The sequence below is a fragment of the Pecten maximus genome, chromosome 11 (assembly GCF_902652985.1).
Source record: "Pecten maximus chromosome 11, xPecMax1.1, whole genome shotgun sequence".
In the NCBI taxonomy this organism is placed as follows: Eukaryota; Metazoa; Mollusca; class Bivalvia; order Pectinida; family Pectinidae; genus Pecten; species Pecten maximus.
In genome coordinates, this window is record NC_047025.1 from 29,347,524 (window position 1) to 29,368,523 (window position 21,000).

Genomic DNA, 21,000 nt, shown 5'->3' on the forward strand with positions numbered 1-21,000 from the left:
ACTGATTAATGTACACATAATTAATTGAAATGATGAGAGACAAGAAAAATAAAATTTGACATTTCTTGTATTTCAATGTAAAAATCCATGAAATGAAATGAATATATAAATCTCATCAAGTGTTTTGTTACACAATTTGCATATAATGGCAGTACGAGGATGTAAGAACTATATAAAAGCTATTGATGATAAAGCCTAAAATATAACAGGAAAAGTGAAATAAAGAAAAAATGTAAATAGAAAACCAGCCATCATAAAATTTGAGAAGCACTCAAGATTGTGGAGCAGAACCTGAAAGTTAAAACATAGATGTACAGCATATTTCAATATTAAGAAATAAGGACTGCGAGATTGCAATAATTTTTACATTATCTTACTTGAAAGAAGATATTGACATATACAACCTAAACATGAACTTTGTTCATTTCATAAATCAAAGGAATTCAAACGTTGAAAACTGTATTTGCCAAAATAATGCCATATTTGAAAATTGTCGCATCATGAGAGCACTCGATAAAGTTGATGATTGCTGCAGTTAGTACTGATTCTCCTCAATCCAGCCCTTTATTCTGCTTGGTAATGGAAGATGCTGGATATGATCATAGCGAGTGTACTGTCTGATTACAAATCTACACAGATACTGTAATGATCGCACTTGGGTAAACCTGGACATTGGTTTTGTGAGTCTCACCGGGAATGACGGAGCCCTGGGGGATCTTGAACGGGAATAACAAAATATCCCAGTCTGAGAATCGTTCATGGAGTGCTCAATTAGATCAACAATAGAGGGATAACCCTCAGTGTCTGGTTGAGCATAGAAACTGAACATACCATTGCAATGCTCAATGCGTGTATGCCAAGTCCGTCCGTAGGATCTGAAGCTGAGACTCAACAAGTACCGTTCATCCGAACTATCACGAACAAGGAAAGCACCATCTGGTTGGTTAGCAAGTTTATCTTCTGCTTCCACACGTGTTATAGGCCCCCAATACCAACCAAACTTAGAAAGCCTAAACAATTCTTGCGTAAGACTCCAAACCTTTGGAGGTTCATCCATGTCTAGCAAGTCAGATTCAATGGAATCATGAGATTGACAATTAGCAAGATCCGCCATGAGTCTCGGGTCCTGATATGACACTAACGCACTTACATTGAGACAGCTGTTTCTACTGATTGAATTGACATCACAGTTATTTTTCGACATTAAATCCAACTGAAGAACATGAACACAATCTTTTTGGCTATTTCTACCACTTTTTATTCTCTCTGTTGTATGAAATTTCATAATATCTTTAGAACGACAGCTGGCTTTCTCCTTTTTTGAACACAATTCACCGGAATCTGTATTTGATTGGAGATCTGTCAGTTTCTGTAGATTGTTGGGTAAGATATTAAGATCGAGGCTGTCGTAGCTGTGAGATGAAGAGTTGGATTTTGAGGGTATGTCACACAGAGCCGGTTTCCTCTTGCTCTTCAACTTACCCCCTCTATTTCCTTCACCCTTCACCCCCGCAGACATGTAATGTCCACATTCCAAGTCCTCAAGTATGTTACGACCATTGTCGCCTTCATCGCCCTTTTTCTTCAGATTTGTTGTAAGCCTCCTCTTGAAGCTTTTAAGAATACCAAACTTCTCCTTTTTTCTGCCTTCCGTCGTTGTATTTTCTGTGTCTGCATAGTTTTGTTGTGACAGAGTTTGTGAGTCACCATGTTTATCACCGCTGTTCTCACCATCCGTAGTCTCTTCCTTCACACCTTGATTTCGCTGTCGGCGTTGAAACGATTGCCTCATTCCCTTAAACGTAATCTTCTTCATCATCTCTGTGGTATGAAGAGTAGTATCATCGTCAAAAAGACAAGCGCAAATATTCGTGAAATGTCAAAATAAATTCCAGGTATTCCAACTTTGGGTGATACCCAAGTCATTCTTTCCGCATGCGCAATAACCTTTTCCGTATTGTGGGTTTCAGAGCTGCGCATATTTGTATATTTGATTGGATAAAATTTATCTACATTCTCTCGAAAAATAATATCTAAATGATGTTCCACTCCGCTTTCGATAAAATATTTGGTGCAAACTGTTAAATAATAAATTATCGAAAAATGGTATTTTGTTTATATTTCGTTTCTGCAGAATTTTAATGGCGGCCTCCATGGATTCGGACGAAGAAGATTCGTTTGTCTCTCTAGGCAATGCTTTAGAACAAATTAACGAAGGTGAGTGAAACATGGATGAAGAAAACTGTTTCAAACTAGTCCTTTAATGGTTTTGTGTATTCATGTCTCTACGTCAATGCCATATTTGATCAAGACATGGATATGTACATTCCTGCTGGGACTCTGTCACTGTGTGTTTCGGTGCCGAATGAATAACATATTCTAAACCAATGCGTTTCGGTTCCATGGGAAGGCGTTTCTGTATTTTTGGAAGAAATCAGTTTCCAGACCCATCCATTCAATAACACACTTTTGAACCACAGGTACTTGGGTCAGGATTTTATAAAATAATCACATTGCCCTCGTGAATAAAAAATAAATAATGATATTTAATGCTCTTGTAATAGGAGTGGAAAAATGCACGGCCAGACCGGGGTTCGAACCCGGGACCTCCGAACACTAGCCGGATGCTCTACCGATTGAGCTACCTGGTCGCCGATGATCGACCCGGTCCAGTTCCGCTACACTAGTACTCTTCCCTCCTATTTTTTTAAGTCTTCGACCCCGAAGATTCACAACCCAGGTGTCGGGTATCCCCTTGTCAAGTATTCACCTCACTTGAAACAAGGTTTGGTCACAGGCACCAAATGTAATAGGAGTGGGAAAATGCACGGCCAGACCGGGGTTCGAACCCGGGACCTCCCGAACACTAGCCGGATGCTCTACCGATTGAGCTACCTGGTCGCCGATGATCGACCCGTTCCAGTTCCGCTACACTCTGGCTTCACCCAGGGTCGATAAACGAGTGGAATCAATTAAAAAAAATAAAATCACTAAAAACTACATTCCTTAAAAACCATGCCTCCTCGATTGGTATCATTAGTTATTGACAGCTTTGGATGTGATTCTTGACCCCAGGTACTGTGTGCTGAACCAGGGTCTTTCATTATTTTTTTAGAACGGATTGGTGTGGCATGTACATAGTATTAATATGACGTTTCTTTCACTCAGCTATCAGACAGAGCATGCTTCTATCACGCTGGACACTCGGGGTGACCGTTCACAATTTTCTGTCGGTACATGTACACTTGACAGACATGTTTTTCCCCATTCACAATTCTTTCACCTTTTGTCATAAGCGCCTAGCTGCGATAATGTAGCTCTGGACGACGGGCAGACAATTTCTGACAGATGGTCGTCGGAGAGCAGTGTAGACAGGGTATGATTATTTGTTCTAATAAGCGCCCAGACTAAAATCTGAGGTGATGATTACCACCACCTAGGATTTTAGTCTGGGCGCTTATGAATATATTGAGAGTCTTGATTTGAAACTAATTTGGGAAATCACAAGAAATATTGAGAGTAAGTGTAAAGAGCCACCAAAAGAGCCCATTCTCTAAAGAACCTCCCATATAATGTCGGACTATATGACACTAGGCTTACTTAGTGCACTGGAATACAGAAGAGACCGCAATGAGCCAGTAAAGGTTTTTGAAATAATTAACAACTTTGACATACGTGAAAAAGATAAACTATTCACCTTTGCACAAACAACAACTTGGGGAAACAATAAAAAACTATTTAAAAAACAGCAGAACCAGGGTCACCCAAAGCATTTTTAGTAGAGAGTGGTAGATTCTTTGAACTCCATTAATTAATATAAGCTTCCTAATTCCATAGTAGTCCCAACTCTTACTGTTTTAAATCTCAGCTAAACACCTTTTGGAAAAATATGCTACAAGTACATTGTATTTTCTATATCAGATGAGTCTAGAAAGAAACTGGTGTTTGCTCAGGAGCAACAAGCCAAGGATAGTAGAGGTCGTCCTCGGTTCCATGGAGCATTTACAGGAGGCTTCTCAGCTGGCCACTTCAACTCTGTGGGATCCAAGGAGGGTAAGTTAATTGTCAGGACATAAGTATTAAACTGAGAGAGAGCAGCAACATCTATTCTAAATACCCCACAAGTCTACCGTCTAGGTCCAAACGATATTCCAATCACAATATTTAGATAATTAGATAAAGACAACTAGAGACACTGACAACTAACACAGAAAGTTCAGCAATTCATAATGACTAATAGATTGTTTACATCTGTCAAGACATACAACTGGGTGACTTGATATGAGGCAAAACTCCAACAGCGACTAATTTATGTCGAATTTAGGTTGTGTAATCAAACAGTCAGAATATCTGAAGCCTAGCAGATGAACCACAACACATGTTTATGAATATAGCTGGATGTTGGTTCGTTAAGAATCTCTCCATCTGGAGATTTTTTCTCTTCTGGTTGTATAGATATTCAGAATAACAATATCTTGTCTGTTTTGTCTGGTACCAGAAAAAGAGTATATCCTCACCAATTGTAATTATTTAAAATAAAAATGTTGGTTGGTAAAGACTGTAATATATCCATAGGAGAAATGAATCAAATGTGTTACAGTTTTAGCCATCTGAATTAACAGTAGGATAAACACCTCTTGATGGAATGTTGTTTTTATTGACTTTCTTAGGTCTACCAAAATGGAAACCAAGCTTCAGGATATGGGGAATATGAATTTTCGAGAGAAAAATGTGTAAAACAATGAAATATCTAGTGGTATTACCAATAACTTATACATAATTTTCCATTTATTCCTGTGTCAAACTTAACATTGTCTAGAGGTATAAGCCAACCTTGTGTGGTTCTGTCCAGGTTTCAGGCCATCAACTTTTGTGTCGTCCCGGAACAAGAAGTATGAGGATGAGGAACAAGGGCAAAGGCCAGAGGACTTCATGGATGAAGAGGTAATATTTTTTTTAGAAAGCCTGAATTATTCTTCAGCTTTGCTTACTGTGCTTACTGTTTGTTTTAACAAAGGTGAAACAAGGTAGATTTTTGGTTCCTCTCCACAATTTCCTCTTTTTCTTCTTTTGTTCTAAATGATTAAAAGTTCATAAAATTCATTAATGTGTCAAAATATTGTGACACTTCCAAAGCGCTATTATAGAAATAGGACTAAGAAGAAGGCAATGGAAGGGGCATTGTCTTGTGATGCTTCCACCATTTTTTTCTTGGGTTCCACTATACCAGTCTTATTTTTGATAGACTTAACTATGGATACGTTTACCCTTTTTTGGCCCATACAACCTTTATAGTGTTGATAGGCCGTTAAGAATTTATATCTATAACTTATACATTTATACCAATAATAGTTTAAGGTGAATCCCTGTCTCCTATGTATTCATATCAGAATAGATCCAATAAAGGAACACTAAAAGCTGCGACTTTTTAAACGGTTTTTAATTGTTACACTGATGATTTCCATTTTTCCAGGACTTCAGTGAGTATGGTATAGCCCCACGGAAGCTGGTAACAGCCGGGAAATTTGGATCACAGGAGAGGAGAAAACGACAGCTGGATGAGGTCAAGGTCATGACGACTGGAACATTGTTTAGTGGGGAACCTGCCCTTGCTGACCTTATCACCCCAGAAAGGTAAAAACAAAAAAGTGTGAAATAACTTAACCACCGATCCACATCAATGATTTGGCAGTAGTGCTGATAAAGTTGATTGTAAGCTACAAATTAACTTGAACACGTTCTGTTAATGGATGTAAAAAAACCAACAACCCACCATTACAGCCATACTAGCCCAGGTCTAGTGAATTTCCCACGACATTTCAGCAAATAAAGAAATATTTAAATTCAATTCTGTTCATGTTGTCGATTAAAACACACTTTAAAACCTAAAAATTCTCTGCAATAATGTTACAACAATAAGAATCTGAATATATGGTGCCATTTGTGCCAAATCAATCATGCATGACCCCCAGTTATCACAATGGTCATCATAGCTTTTCACATGTGTACTAAAAGTTAAAGTAAGCCGTAATATATAAAAAATATATTATATGATACAGAACCTTTCTGAATTTGTTGTTCATCTTCAGTTTTTCCAATTTTCACCACAGATCAATTGTTGGCTAGTAGTTTTTTAGTTTGGCTAGTAGAGTTTTGGTGTTTACTATCCCTGAGCTAGTGATTAGAACAGTTTTTTACATCCCTATTGTTGTGCTTTATTTATGTAGGTTGACTATTGGTGTTCGACTTTTGAGAAAACTTGGCTGGAAGGAAGGTCAAGGACTGGGTCCTCGTGAGCGAAGACAGAAAAAAAGAACAGTTCGCTCCAAACATGTGTTCAGTAAGACTATTATTCAAGACTTGGTTTGTTTCACTGCTGTTTATACTATTATTCAAGACTTGATTTGTTTCACTGCTAATTGTATAAACCGGGAATCACTCCTGGAGGGCAGTTTGAAAAATCTTTTATTATGAGGGCCATTTGAAAAATTCTTTCACTATACCCAACTCCATTACATACAGGCATTAAGATAACACAGCGCCTTGGCACACCTCTAAGGCATTTGCATAGCAATGCAAAAGAATTGAATGATATGCACACCTGACCAATGACTCAATTTTGAATACATAAATGAAGGTTGTGTCTAAATTTGACACGCACGTACAATGTGTTTTAAAACTCAGTGTGCCAGCCTGTTCACCAGACCTGTGGCCGTGTGACTTTTTCCTGTTTCCTTTACTGATTAAATTCTCCCTTGGAAAAAGCATTGGTCCAGAAGTGCTGCAATATTCCAATCTCTTGTTAATGTACCAAAGTACGACTACCACACAGATAGCATGATTGTAATTATTCAACAATATAAAGCATACATTTGATTCATGACGTTCAGTACTGAGTTTATTGAATGGTTCTTAATGTTTAAAGATGTAACATCAACGACAGTATGTACTGCTTCTCGCAAAATTACATAAAATGACACACACTGTATAGGAATTTGTCTTATTAAAACCAACAAACGAATAAAATAATTATAATACATGTATGTAGCAGCATAATGAAAACTGATAAGACTGAAAGTTTCCTACAAAATATAGAGGTGGAGCAAAATAGAATTTCTTCAGGATTCCATTATGCTATTAAATACGCAACAACCTTTTCTTGTTTTCAATTGATCATAATTACTTTTTGTCAGAGTTATCGAACCTTTAAGTTCTTTGTACATGTACATAGATTTTGATATTGACAGAGATGAAAATGTTCAGCCTTTTTGAGAATATCAGTGTAATGTAAACTTGTAATTTTTCCCATTGAAAAGATTGAGAAATCTAATTTTCAGCCTTTTTGCCCTTAGTCCATTTTCATCTCTGTATTGATGATCTACCTTAATTTCACAGAGATTGGGAAGAAGTCAAATTCCTCTGCCCCTGCGGGTTCAACAGGTGTCGGTAAAAAGTCATATGGATGTGCTCCTCCTCCTCCTGGTTCATCTGCTGGACAGGACAATGTAAGTCTGTATAACTGTAATTTTCAGGATCCAACTTTAATTTGATGACTTAATATTTTCCATCTCAAAAAAAAAGAAAAAATGCTTGACATTAGTTTAGCTTACCATTTAAATGTATAATACATTTGGCATCTCTTTGACAGCTCTAATATAGCTTCAAAATTATTTCATAGTTTTGTTAAAATATGATCATAGTTTCATGTTAATAGATTTGAAATGCTTGAAGATGTATTTCAGTTAATTAAGATAGGACAATAAAATAAAAACAAAATTCTTTTGTCAAGTCCCTCAAACTTTTTATAATGCTTTCACTGACTTGATTTAAAATCAGATTAGAGGTTAATTTCTAAGCTGTAATTATTATTTGCATTCAGCTCATTTTTACTGTCAGAAAATTTCATTTCTTTAAATGAAATATGTAAGCACAGAATTAATTTCTGTATATAATACTCTTTGTTATGCAGGGCTCTGAGGAGAGTGAAGATGACTTCCCAGAAGATTTGACCTTTGCCCCAAAGGACACTACACCTATTTCCTTTGTTGCTAAGGACAATGTGCATGGCCTTGGTTACAGTGGCCTTAACCCCAGGGTGGCCTTGCCCTCTACCCATATCAATCTGATTGAACCCCCAACAACTTCTAAACGTAGTTATATGAGAGGACAAGTAAGTTAAACCTTGTATGTTCACAACAGTTAATCGGATAAATAATTAACTTATTTATATCACAAAGCAGTACAGCCGTCACCTTTCTGCAAATATTCAATACTAAGGTTTAAATCCATATGTGAATAAGCTCAACATGCTATTATGTATTTCATTCACATAAATATGGATAATTTTATAGGCATTTGGTGTTGGTGCACTAGAGGATGAGGATGAGGACATCTACACCACGGATCATCTGTCAAACTATGATATCACCATGGAGATAGACTGAGGGCAAGGAGGAGCTGTATGGCTGGACTGCCCCAGGAAGGAACAAGGGAGGTAAGTCTTACTATCATCTGGCGATTAACCAGCAAGGGGATGTACGTAAATGAATATATATATATAGACCAGCCTCTATGGTCAAAACTGAGGTTATTGGTGTTATTGCTGGTGAAGTTTGATAATAGACTCCATTAAAGTTGGATATGGTAGTTTGGTATTTCTGTCAATCAAAGTTATTTACACTAGTGATTATTTATTGGTGTAAGGGTGTTCTTATCGTCTTGTTTTAAGTATGACTATTCATGCAAATATTTGTTTGTCAAACCAATTACACTAAACAATGAAATTGACGATTACCAAACATTTTCCACAGCTGGTTACATTGGTTGGTTCTACTTGATATTGTAAGTAATGATAATATCATCTGAGACTTTCATCTTTTATCCAGGTACACAGACAACACCTGTGGGTTACCTTGGAAAGATTTTAGAAGGTTTTACACTGTCCACTAAAAAGTTGAAGACCAAGAGAGGCTTCGGTCCACCTAACATTCCAAAGGACTTTCGACCCATACACAAGTTCATCCAGACACCACAGTCTGTCAATGAACACATTCGACAAGCACCATCAGGTTCAAAAAGACAAAGTGAGAGACAGAAAACTAAGATGGATGCTGTGTCTAGGGCGCTGGCACTCGGCGAGTCTCCTCTCACGGGTATGCTTCGTGTGTAATAGCATGTATCAGTTGTCTTCTTTAGCAGAGTGTACAACTGTATATCAGTTATTTTATGAGCTTGCGAGAAGTCATAAAAAGTAAGAGTGTAAAGGAGGTTTGGAATATTTAGAAACACTTTCTGTAACAAAAAAAGGAAGATGTCACCATATTTATCTTTCATCAGAAATTCATCTAAATTTGACTTCACTGTGTATGTTATAATGCCCTATAAGAAACCTTCATGTGTTGGATTTATTAACAGACTAATAGCCAGGTTTATAATTTAACAGGTTCAGTGTTTGATCTGATGTCTGACAAGGATAAATCAAAACTGGATGTGATGAAGTCCACTTCATTGTCCTCTGACCAGAAGACGAGGACCTCCTCTACTGGGGTTATCTCCCCTGATAATGTTACTAATAACACTCCTACTGCCAGTTCCCCTAGCCAGTCAGGTCAGCATAAAAGTCTACATAATGAGTCTATTAGACCAAGTCGGAATGAGGCACAGTCAGCAGAGGAAGTACCTAAGGATCCATCGAGGTCACAGGCGCCATTGTTTCAGGCAGGAAGTTTTGGGTTTAAGCCTTTTGCAAAAGACCCAGCCAAACAGGAACGCTATGACAAATTCATCGCTCTAAAAAAATTGGGAAAAACAGGTAAATTTTAATAGATAAAAAATCATTATATTTTACAAATTTCTATATTTATAAATTTAAAGGAAGATATACGATTGGTTAAGTTTGTGTTACTGTGTCATACTATGAGTTTAATTACTGGTATATTTAGTGGTTCAGCCTTGTTTGGTGTTGTTATTGGAAAAGGTAAAAGTTATCTTCTGTCATGGTCAGAAGTTTTGTATGGCATTTCATATTTGAACAAGGTCATGATTATAAACAATGGAGTGAGTTGTTGATTAATCCAATTATGGTGGAATTTTTCATATGTTGATATAGATGCTTATGAGGAGGTGACTGGTGATCACATGACAGAATGGGACAGAGGCCAGGAAAAGGAAGAGTTTATTCGAGCCTCAAAGCTGTACAAACCTCTCCCAGGAATGATGGCATCACGTTTCACTTCTGCCAAGTACGACGATAGCACAGCCACAGTGGACGTCCCCAAGGACGAAGGGGTCAGTGAACTGTTAGGTCTAGGTCACAATAAGAGGTCAAATAACTTTATTTTGAAGTATGAATTAGTAATGCAGTCTGTGTTACCTGTTCAATGAAGGTAATCCTGTTCTATGACAATGCCAAATTGTATCTGTAGATATTGTTTCATATAATCAGCCAGTTCCACATGTGATATAGCCATATTGTAAGACACTTGACTGTATAATAACATTATTGTGAGGTCATAGAAAGTTCTGGATGTCACATTAAATAAATGACGCAATGCAATTGTCTTTGTAGAGATATACATACTGTCTGATTGGGAATTGGTCAACCTTATTTAGAATTTAAGAGATTTTTTTTATTACATGCTCATGAATATGAGTTTATATGTGATAAACATAATCATACATTCTTGTCCATGTCATATTGAATTTACTAAAGGCCTAAGAGTTCATGGAATATCATATTATTGAACTTGCTTAATAAATACCATATGACATAGCAACGGTTGTAGGACCCCTATATGTTTAATACATTCCATATGACATAGTCACCAGTGGAGGACCCCTGTACATATGTCACAATATTGTAGATGTGATTAGGACCATTGCAGGTGGCTAACTTATACTGGTATTATTTAATCTATTTGATCTATTGAACTTGTTTTTGTTTCCAGGGAGAAAAGACTGACCAGATGAAGGCTGCAGAGATGAAGATGTATGGTCAGCTGACTCACGAGGAGTTTGAGTGGCATCCTCACAAACTGTTGTGTTGGAGATTTAATGTCCCCAACCCCTATACTGGGTATGTTCAGTTTAACACAAATTGTTGTGTTAGAGATTTAACGTCCTTAACCCCTATACCGGGTATGTTCAGTTTCACACAAACTGTTGTGCTGGAGATTTAACGTCCCCTCCCAATATACTAGGTATTTTCTGGGTCAAACCCCTTCCTCACACAAACTGTTGTGCTGGAGATTCAATGTCCCCAACCCCTATACTGGGTATGTTCAGTTTGTCCCGACACTTCCCCACACAAACTGTTGGGCTGGAGATTTAACGTCCCCTCCCAATATACTAGGTATTTTCTGGGTCAAACCCCTTCCTCACACAAATTATTGTGCTGGAGATTCAATGTCTCCACCCCCTATACTGGGTATGTTCTGTGTCTCCATCATTCCCCATACAAATTATTGTCATTGAGATTTAATGTCCCCAACCCACTAGGTATGTTCTGTGTGTCCCAACCCTTCCCCACAAAAACTGCTGCCATTGACATTCTGATTCAATGTCCCCAACCCCTATACTAGGTATATATTGTCATGGAGATTTACCTGGTAATGTCCCCAACCCCTATACTAGGTATATATTGTCATGGAGATTTACCTGGTAATGTCCCCAACCCCTATACTGGGTATATATTGTCATGGAGATTTACCTGGTAATGTCCCCAACCCCTATACTAGGTATATATTGTCATGGAGATTTACCTGGTAATGTCCCCAACCCCTATACTAGGTATATATTGTCATGGAGATTTACCTGGTAATGTCCCAAACCCCTATACTAGATATATATTGTCATGGAGATTTACCTGGTAATGTCCCCAACCCCTATACTAGGTATATATTGTCATGGAGATTTACCTGGTAATGTCCCAAACCCCTATACTAGATATATATTGTCATGGAGATTTACCTGGTAATGTCCCCAACTTTTATACTAGGTATATATTGTCATGGAGATTTACCTGGTAATGTCCCCAACCCCTATACTGGTTATATATTGTCATGGAGATATACCTGGTAATGTCCCCAACCCCTATACTAGGTATATATTGTCATGGAGATTTACCTGGTAATGTCCCCAACCCCTATACTAGGTATATATTGTCATGGAGATTTACCTGGTAATGTCCCCAACCCCTATACTAGGTATATATTGTCATGGAGATTTACCTGGTAATGTCCCAAACCCCTATACTGGTTATATGTAGTTTGTCCCGACATTTCCCAATAACATTGGTGATCCTAGAGGCTCAGTTTTACTTCCCCCATACTGAGTAGACTGTCCGGTCCATGTGTAGAACTATTGAAGGATCCCTGTGTAACACTATTTGAGGATCCCTATGTAGAACTATTTGAGGATCCCTGTGTAGAACTATTGGACGATCCCTGTGTAGAACTATTGAAGGATCCCTGTGTAACACTATTTGAGGATCTCTATGTAGAACTATTTGAGGATCCCTATGTAGATATATTGGAGGATCCCTATGTAGAACTATTTGAGGATCCCTGTGTAACACTATTTGAGGATCTCTATGTAGAACTATTTGAGGATCTATGTGTATAACTATTTGAGGATCCCTGTGTTGAACTATTGGATGATCCCTGTGTAGATATATTGGAGGATCCCTGTGTTGAACTATTTGAGGATCCCTGTGTAGAACTATTGGAGGATCCCTGTGTAGAACTATTTGAGGATCCCTGTGTAGAACTATTTGAGGATCTCTGTGTAGAACTATTGGAGGATCCCTGTGTAGAACTATTTGAGGATCCCTGTGTTGAACTATTTGAGGATCCCTGTGTAGAACTATTTGAGCTTCCTTGTGTAGAACTATTTGAGGATCCTTGTGTAGAACTATTTGAGGATCCCTGTGTAGAACTATTTGAGGATCCCTGTGTAGAACTATTTGAGGTTCCCTATGTAGAACTATTGGAGGATCCCTGTGTAGAACTATTTGAGGATCCCTGTGTAGAACTATTTGAGGATCCCTGTGTAGAACTGTTTGAGGATCCCTATGTAGAACTATTTGAGGATCTCTATGTAGAACTATTTGAGGATCCCTATGTAGAACTGTTTGAGGATCCCTGTGTAGAACTATTTGAGGATCCCTGTGTAGAACTATTTGAGGATCCCTATGTAGAACTATTTGAGGATCCCTATGTAGAACTGTTGGAGGATCTCTGTGTTGAACTATTTGAGGATCCCTGTGTAGAACTATTTGAGGATCCCTATGTAGAACTATTGGAGGATCCCTATGTAGAACTATTGGAGGATCTCTGTGTAGAACTATTTGAGGATCTCTGTGTAGAACTATTTGAGGATCCCTGTGTTGAACTATTTGAGGATCCCTGTGTTGAACTATTGGAGATTCCTATGTAGAACCATTGTGGGTCTTTAAACTACCTTTAAATGAATTGAGTTCAAAGAGTCATGTCATTGTGAAGTGTGTGTATGGATTTTGTTTTGTATTATCCAGGTCCTCTATAGTGGGACTGCCCACAGTGAAGAGGGAGAAGTACTCGGTGTTTAACTTCCTGAACTTCTCACATGAACCAGAGTCTCAAACCTCACAGGACATGAAGGCATTGCCTGCCCCGCCTGTTCCTGATTCACCGACCGGTAAATACCTGATACACTCTGACAACACAATATCAAGGCTTTACACAGCCTTCCTATTCCAGATGCAAACACTGTACACTGTTTAAGAGACTGTTTAATATTTCCTAATATCATTCCACATAATCATTTCCATTTTCAAAGATGTAAAAATAATGATTTAAATATAAATACTATGAATAGCTCAGTACCCCTTCCCTATTATACAAAGGAGAAGAACAAATATTCATGTACATAACATATTAATGGATTCATTAGCTGCTTCCCTCATCCACCTACCAATATTATGTACTTACCAAGTTCAAAGGTGCCCTGAAGCTTGCTCCCCATCTAATAGATGAATTCTTTGTGAGACCTTTCCATCTTGATCCACTCACTGTTAGTTTGTTTACTACATGAATAAGATAAAAGCACCTACTTACTGAATGACATATATCAAGTTGAAATCAATGATTATGCAGATACCTACTCTTTTTCGTTTAATAGTTGTATATATATTATAGTATTCTTATGATGTTTAATTAAATATTATAAGGAAAGTGCTTTTTAATAGAAGTACCGATTTATTTCATTTTTACAGGAGCCAAACCAGTGACTTTTGACATCAAGAATCGTTCTAAGATGACTGCTCCTCTCAAATCTGTCTTCAGTGATCTGGTCGATACTCCACCCACCACACCCAAACTACCCACACTAGATACACCGGAATCCCCTACACAACAAAATATTGAAAAGGTATCAGAGTTTTTGCTTTTATTTGTATAAATTGTACATAAAGAAAAGGAAATGTGTCTCGATAGTCAGATAGTTGTTATTGACAGGTAATGTGAACCAATATTTTACTGTTATAGATGTAGGTTTGACTGTGGCTATAGAAAGGTGGGTACTATTGACGACTTAAATGCTCTTGGTTGCAATTCTGAAAAGTATCTTGAATTACGTTCGTAATTTGATATCATGATTGTTAAAAAAGTTAATGATTTTAAACATCAATAGTTGGAAGGATACTTCACACAATTCCTTGTCTCTAAATCAGAGTGTTTTGTCAGTAACAGTTCATGTTACAGTAAATCAAAAACAAACGTGTTAGCGTTTACATTTTTATGTCAAAACCAAATGTTTAGACTGGAGTAAATGTTAACGTGACTATGATATCTCTCCCTTACAGACAGAGAAGCCAGCTCAGGATTTATTTGGTGCCATATTTGGTAACACAGACTCTGAGTCTGAGGAGGACGAAGAGGAGGAGGAGGATGATAATGAGATTAACCAGTCAAAATTACCGGACATTGAGCAGGCCTCTCCTCTACCTACAGTACACAAGTCAGGTAGCTATATATATATAGGGCTTTAGTTGTAATGAGGAGGCGAACATCAAACTCTGAAGTCAGTTCTGATGAAATCCTTAAAAATGACTGTGTACAGTTTTAACCATGGAATAAGTATGTAAAAAAATTGCATTAAAATTCACAAATATGTACAGTATATAATTATGGAAAATATTGCATTGAAGATCACAAATAGGTATGTTTATTACTTTGTCCATTCAAGTCATGATTCTTGTAGAAGGTCCTGGCAGTATATGTTATTGTGTAATTTAATGTTCCTTCAACAGAATCTAAAAGCAAGATAGTTCAGTTCTTTTGTGGAAAATTACTTAAAGGTAAATGCAGTTTGATGATTACAACATCTCTGTTGTTGTAGATGATTTGTCATCAAAACCACTAACATACATAGAAGAGGAAACTCCAAATCCGACCGAGATGCCAGGGGAGAGAGAGCTGCAAGAGAGACTGACCCCACCCCCACAGGCGCCTCCCCCTGACGAGGACGAGCAGTACGGGCCAGCACTACCTCCACCTGGTACAGTACTTAGAATTATTATCAAATCAGTTCTGAAGAAATTATGGAATTTTTCAACAAGTTTTCAGTTTCAGTCAAATAATATCGGTGGTCAAGGAATGAAAGTGTTTCTATGAAAAAACATGTGTAAATATAAAAAATTACAGATAATAGATAGGAATTTGTCCATGAGTCATTTAAATATTGTTGAGGAGTTCTAATTAATGAATCTCTATTTTATTTACTGTTATACCTTATTTTATTCAGGTGCCCCATGTTCCTCCAGTACAGCATATGTGGATCTAACATCAACTTCTGACAATAAACATAAACACAAGGACAGACACAAGGACAGACATAAAGACAGACAGAAAGACAGACACAGGGAAAAACACAAACACAAGAAGGAGAAAAAGGTATCAGTCACAACTTCATAAAAAATTTACAGAACTAAAAACTTCACTTTTAATGTTGTTTGATGATAACTGATGATTTATGGTTTTCAACAGGATGTCGTAAGAAATAGATTAGGAGGTTGATATATTTTATGTCCATTAGTGTGTCTTTAATATAACTCCCACAGTTCTTATTTTGAGAACGTGATATTGAAGAATCAGTGTTTTTAAAATAAATTGTTTATCAAGTAATAGATTTACCATAATATCATGACACCCATTCTCGGCCCCATTGGTTGTCAAGTTATCGCTTTATTGACAAGAGTAAAAACGAAGGGAAGTAACTCTGATAGATCAGACTATATTACATCTTACTGTAACACTAGTCATCAATGCTTGTCATTAAAGATGTTACTTTTTACTTCACATCCATGATGTGTGATTGTAGAATAATTCAAAGACATGTAATTATAATCAGATAAAAACTGCATGTCAATGCTCACAGTTTTGGTTCGTTACTTAATTACTTCATATTCACAAGAAACTTGATTTATGAACTGTTGCCAAAGGAATTAGGTTTAGGTATAGAAACAATGAAGAAATTTGAATAAATACATGTAATATTTGGCAAAATTATCAGTATTTCTGTATAGGTTTCAATAATAAAACCGAACATTTTAATTATTTTTAGAAATAGAAAAAATGTTGATTAATGAATAGAACTGTAACATTTATAAAGCTAGTTTATCATTATTTTCATATCTTGTAGACTAAACACAAGAAAGACAAACACAAAGAAAGAAAGAAAAGTAAGAAACATAGAAGACACAGTGATTCCAGCCATTCTGACACCGATTCAAGTGACATGGAAGATGATAAAGAACTTTTCAAGAAGTAGGTATCATCGATAGTAAACATAATGACGTCACAGTTTGTAAATTTATACAGAGTTGGGAGATCCAACGTCCGTGTAAAAAGTTCCGTGTGGCTCTGTGTTACCCAGTTTGTAAGTTTCTTTTTTGTAGATGTAGTCTCTGTATCAAATTGGATAAAAAATCTTGAGTGGATTTTACTACATGTATTTCCAATAACTCCCATGTTTAATCCTTACAGTACAATGTTCTCTGTAATTCTCTGTATGCGGCATCAGTAGACGAGTGTTGTTTTTGTGTGTTTCAGGTTGAAGGCAGTGACACAGAAGGGACTACTCAGGACTTCAGACTTTTCATAATGACCATATAACACTGCTATACCAAGCAAACAGGTGGCTGTGATATAAATATCAACCATTTTTCTCACATTGTCATGTTGTTTCTAATAAATATGTTCTTTAATAAATTCTTGTCCAAGTTTTGTATTCTCAAGTCATAGATCTCGGGCAACTTATCTCAGTGTGACAGCGAAAACTCCAACCCTCAGGGCAGGCGCGTAGCCAGTACGCCCGGGCTTCCACATCATTTTTTTCAAAATAACCTTTCCCCCATTTAATCATTTTCAAGAATGTATTCTTTTAATGATATATGAAATAATGAAATTCCTATGTTTGGTTTTCCCTCAAACCCTACGTTAACCTTCAATAGTGGCCTAATCATCGGCGTCTATAGATTGTATAACTAGATGTAACAGGACAGGCCAGCGTCTGACTAATAATTGTAATGAAGGAACCTAAACTGTATCTGAACGTCTCCAGTTGTCTAAAGATTCTATTATACTGTGGAACGTTCCTTCAGCATCAAACGTTGGCTAAAGACATACCTGAGATCAACCATGGACGCAGAACGAATGTCTTCTCTAGCATTGTTACATGCGTGTCACAGGGATCTGAGAACTTGTTAGTCTACACCGGGGGTGTCATTTTAACTGAATTTTTATCCAGCCCCCAACTCTCCCTATGCATACTCCAAATAAGTAGTTATTGAAGACACTGTTAATCCATCGTCTGTTAAATACACGCCTTAGTTTCCGTACACATTTATATGACCGCTATTATGATTTCTAACCTGAATAGTTACCAGAATGTGTCTAGTTTACACGATATTATCTTATCATTACATAAGTCACAATATAGCACAGAACAGTAGTCATGACTTCTATTGTATGTTTTGTGCGTGTGTCTTTGAATCCTCAGAATTGCTCAAATGTCACCCCTATTCATCAAGAAATACAAAAAAAAAACAAAAAAAAATGAAAAAAATGAAAAACCCTCTCGTGCTCCCCTCCCCCACTTCCTGGTCGCGCCTTCCGCACTCGGTAGGAAAGCCTATGTCCTTTCGGTCCGAGAACGTCCGACCGGGCTTCCACTTCCATTTAGGTCTGGCTACGTGCCTGCAGGGTGATATTCTTTATCATGATATCATCCCAAGGGTTGGAGGATGCTCTGTCATGTCCTCAAGGTAGGGGATGATTATTTTTATCCCATCATACTGTTCTATATTTAAATAATATGTTTTGTTGTGCAACACAAAGTTGATGTGACATGATTGAATTGTCACTGTGACATAATTGTATTAGGGATGTCATGTAATTGTGTATTGTTTCTGTGATGTCACTCTATTTATGCAAGCACATGCTGTTTGTCATTCTCTATGGGGGACAGAAATCACACCCTAGGGGGCGAGACAAAGAAATCACACCCTGGGGTTTAGACAGAGAATTCACGCCCTAGGTTGTTAGAGTAATCACACCCTAGGGCATTGTCGCACTCCACATCTAATTTTGAAAATCTTCTTGATTTCTTATCACAATAAGGTTTTACAAAATTGCAACTGGGTTGTTAGGTTTACCCTTGGGGATGAGACAAAGAAATCACACCCTAGGGGGTTAGACAGAGAAATCACACCCTAGGAGGTTAGACGGAGAACTTGAATGGCTAAACGGAAAACAAATCTGTGAGTGGTGGGAGTATATTTTCTCTTACCCTGGACAGGGCTATCCGCAGTTTTACCTAGGGAAAAGACAAGCTACACGTGCTCTTTGAACGTGCTCTTGTTCTCGATAGGGTGACGTCACTATGACCTGACCCGGAACGTTTGAATGTTAAATATCAGCATTATTCACAAAAGAAATTAGAATAAGTATTAATTAACTCCCTGAGTAATAATATTTTAACTAACTGAGTGTTTGGTGTTCTTATTGACGAGCTTATCGGAAAACAGGATAAGAGAAAAATAATCATTCACCCCTTTTTGGGATGAGATGGGGAGATCGGCAAGCCTCGTGTTTGGGAATTTAACAATCTCCCCCCTCGGGTTGAGATCCCCCTATCTCGCCTCAAAAGGGGTGACAGATTCTATTAGTCCCTCTCTGTAACCACAGGAGGCACTGTATTATCCATATTGAGAAATACCCGACAAACTTTGTATTCCCATGTATGGTTCCAATATATCATTGTGTGTATTGTGGTCCCAACATACTTATTTCAGCTTTGTAAATGCCAAATAATTCTTGGAAAGTGTTAAATGTAAGTGCCCATTCTGCAATGGTTATGACATCGAGGCTTTTTCAGCTTCTGAAATTAAATACAACTATAAATATGTAAGTTATCTTATTTCATCTGATTTAATCAAATAACAAAGGGGGGCTGCATATAGTTTTGCCTTGTGTCTGTCTGTCCATCATTCCATCTTCAGCATGGGTTCACGTAGATGAGGTAGCGTCATGTTTCAAAAGTAGGTCGCTTTGACCTTTATTTTGACATACATCCAAGAAAAAGTTTGTCCAGTCTCCATTTCATCTTTGGGGCATCAGTTCACCTAGGTAGGGTGGTGTTTTTTTGTATTTGGGGGGTAGGTAGGGGGATCTTTAGTTTTGCATTATCCATCTGTCCTTCTGCCCAGACTTCTTTCCACCACAACTACAACTTCATACTTGGGGCGTGTTGTGTACCGAAAATAGGTCATTCTGATCTACATTTTGACCTTTGACCTATATCATATAACATGTTTTTCTGGGCTTTTTCTATCCTTTTCAATGGAACTCCTTATATAGGGCATGGGTTTACCTTACTTGGGGCATAGGTTTATCTTACTTGGTGATGTGTTCCGATTGACACTCCCGCAGACAAAGGATTGTTTCTGTAGAGCGTATTTTGAGAAACTGGATTATAATTGTTGTATGCCTACTTACATCTTGTTAACAGAGGGACTCTGGATTAAAACTAGTTAACATTTCTCCGTTGTGGTTGCGCATTTTAACTTTAGTTATATTTTTAGCCTTGTATTATACAGTTCCGTAGACAATATTGTTCACGAATCCCCCATTTTGACCATCTCGAAGAATGAAACTTCAAACAACAGTAATCCTTATGTGTTTGATGCAGATTTCATTCCCTCACTTACAGAAATACATAATCTGTCGATGATGATTAGATTTTGATTTTTATATTAAATGATTTGTTGTCATTTTATAGTTTATATACACAAAAAGCTCTGCTGCTAGAAGGGGTAGGAGTAAAATTGCATGTACATTAATATAAACTTACATATAGGATCACAATTGCTGCATATGCTAACAAATAGGAAGCAGAAATAGAAGAGTGGTTGAGTACGATTGAACGGAAAGGTGATGACATTAGGCAACAGACTTCTGAAGAGGACTTAGCCTAAAAAACTTCTATAACCATGAGGCTCAGGGAGTTGATATTGGGCCTGTAGTGTGCTGGGGTGAAGAACTACCAAATGTGTTCTAATGAATGACCTTGACCTACATTCAAGGTCACAGGGGTCAAATATGCTTAAATCTTTAAACAATGATTTCTTGATAGCTAAGAGACTGAGACCTGATATTAGGCCAATAGTATGCTGGAATGAAGGAATAGAAAATTTATTGACATGGATAAGCCTAGCCTACTCCGATATTTGAATAAATGGTTATCAGCTTAGTCTCTGTAGAAATGACCTAGACCGACTTCAAAGTTTCTATAGAACCATGAATGAAACAGGTCCATTTGGCCTCGTTTTAAAAGTAGGTTAATGGTCAGATAGTCGAGGTCAGCAGGTCCATACATGTAGTACCAATGGAAAGGACAAGGAACACACGTCATCTTTAACATAGCTGTCTTTATGTCAACACCATGGGTATAGCAATAGCTCCT

General features: G+C 37.4%; 2 protein-coding genes and 1 non-coding gene across 3 annotated transcripts; 1 reads left to right on the forward strand and 2 right to left on the reverse strand.

Moving 5' to 3' along the window:
• Positions 1-49: 49 nt before the first annotated feature.
• Positions 50-1,958, reverse strand: LOC117337757 (suppressor of cytokine signaling 4-like). The gene has a single exon (XM_033898867.1). The coding sequence runs from the start codon at positions 1,817-1,819 to the stop codon at positions 536-538; it is 1,284 nt and encodes a 427-aa protein (XP_033754758.1). The 5' UTR covers positions 1,820-1,958; the 3' UTR covers positions 50-535.
• Positions 1,959-2,136: 178 nt separating this feature from the next.
• Positions 2,137-17,246, forward strand: LOC117338017 (G patch domain-containing protein 1-like). The gene is given in 20 exon segments (XM_033899177.1): positions 2,137-2,217; positions 3,922-4,053; positions 4,853-4,944; positions 5,474-5,634; positions 6,228-6,340; positions 7,396-7,505; positions 7,970-8,170; positions 8,352-8,441; positions 8,443-8,494; positions 8,886-9,152; positions 9,443-9,811; positions 10,109-10,287; positions 10,947-11,074; positions 13,532-13,674; positions 14,252-14,406; positions 14,840-14,999; positions 15,376-15,534; positions 15,781-15,929; positions 16,678-16,802; positions 17,088-17,246. Coding segments are annotated over 20 exon segments (2,913 nt in total). The 5' UTR covers positions 2,137-2,141; the 3' UTR covers positions 17,140-17,246.
• Trnat-agu lies at positions 2,829-2,901 on the reverse strand. The gene has a single exon. It is a non-coding gene; the product is annotated as a tRNA-Thr (tRNA).
• Positions 17,247-21,000: the final 3,754 nt, after the last annotated feature.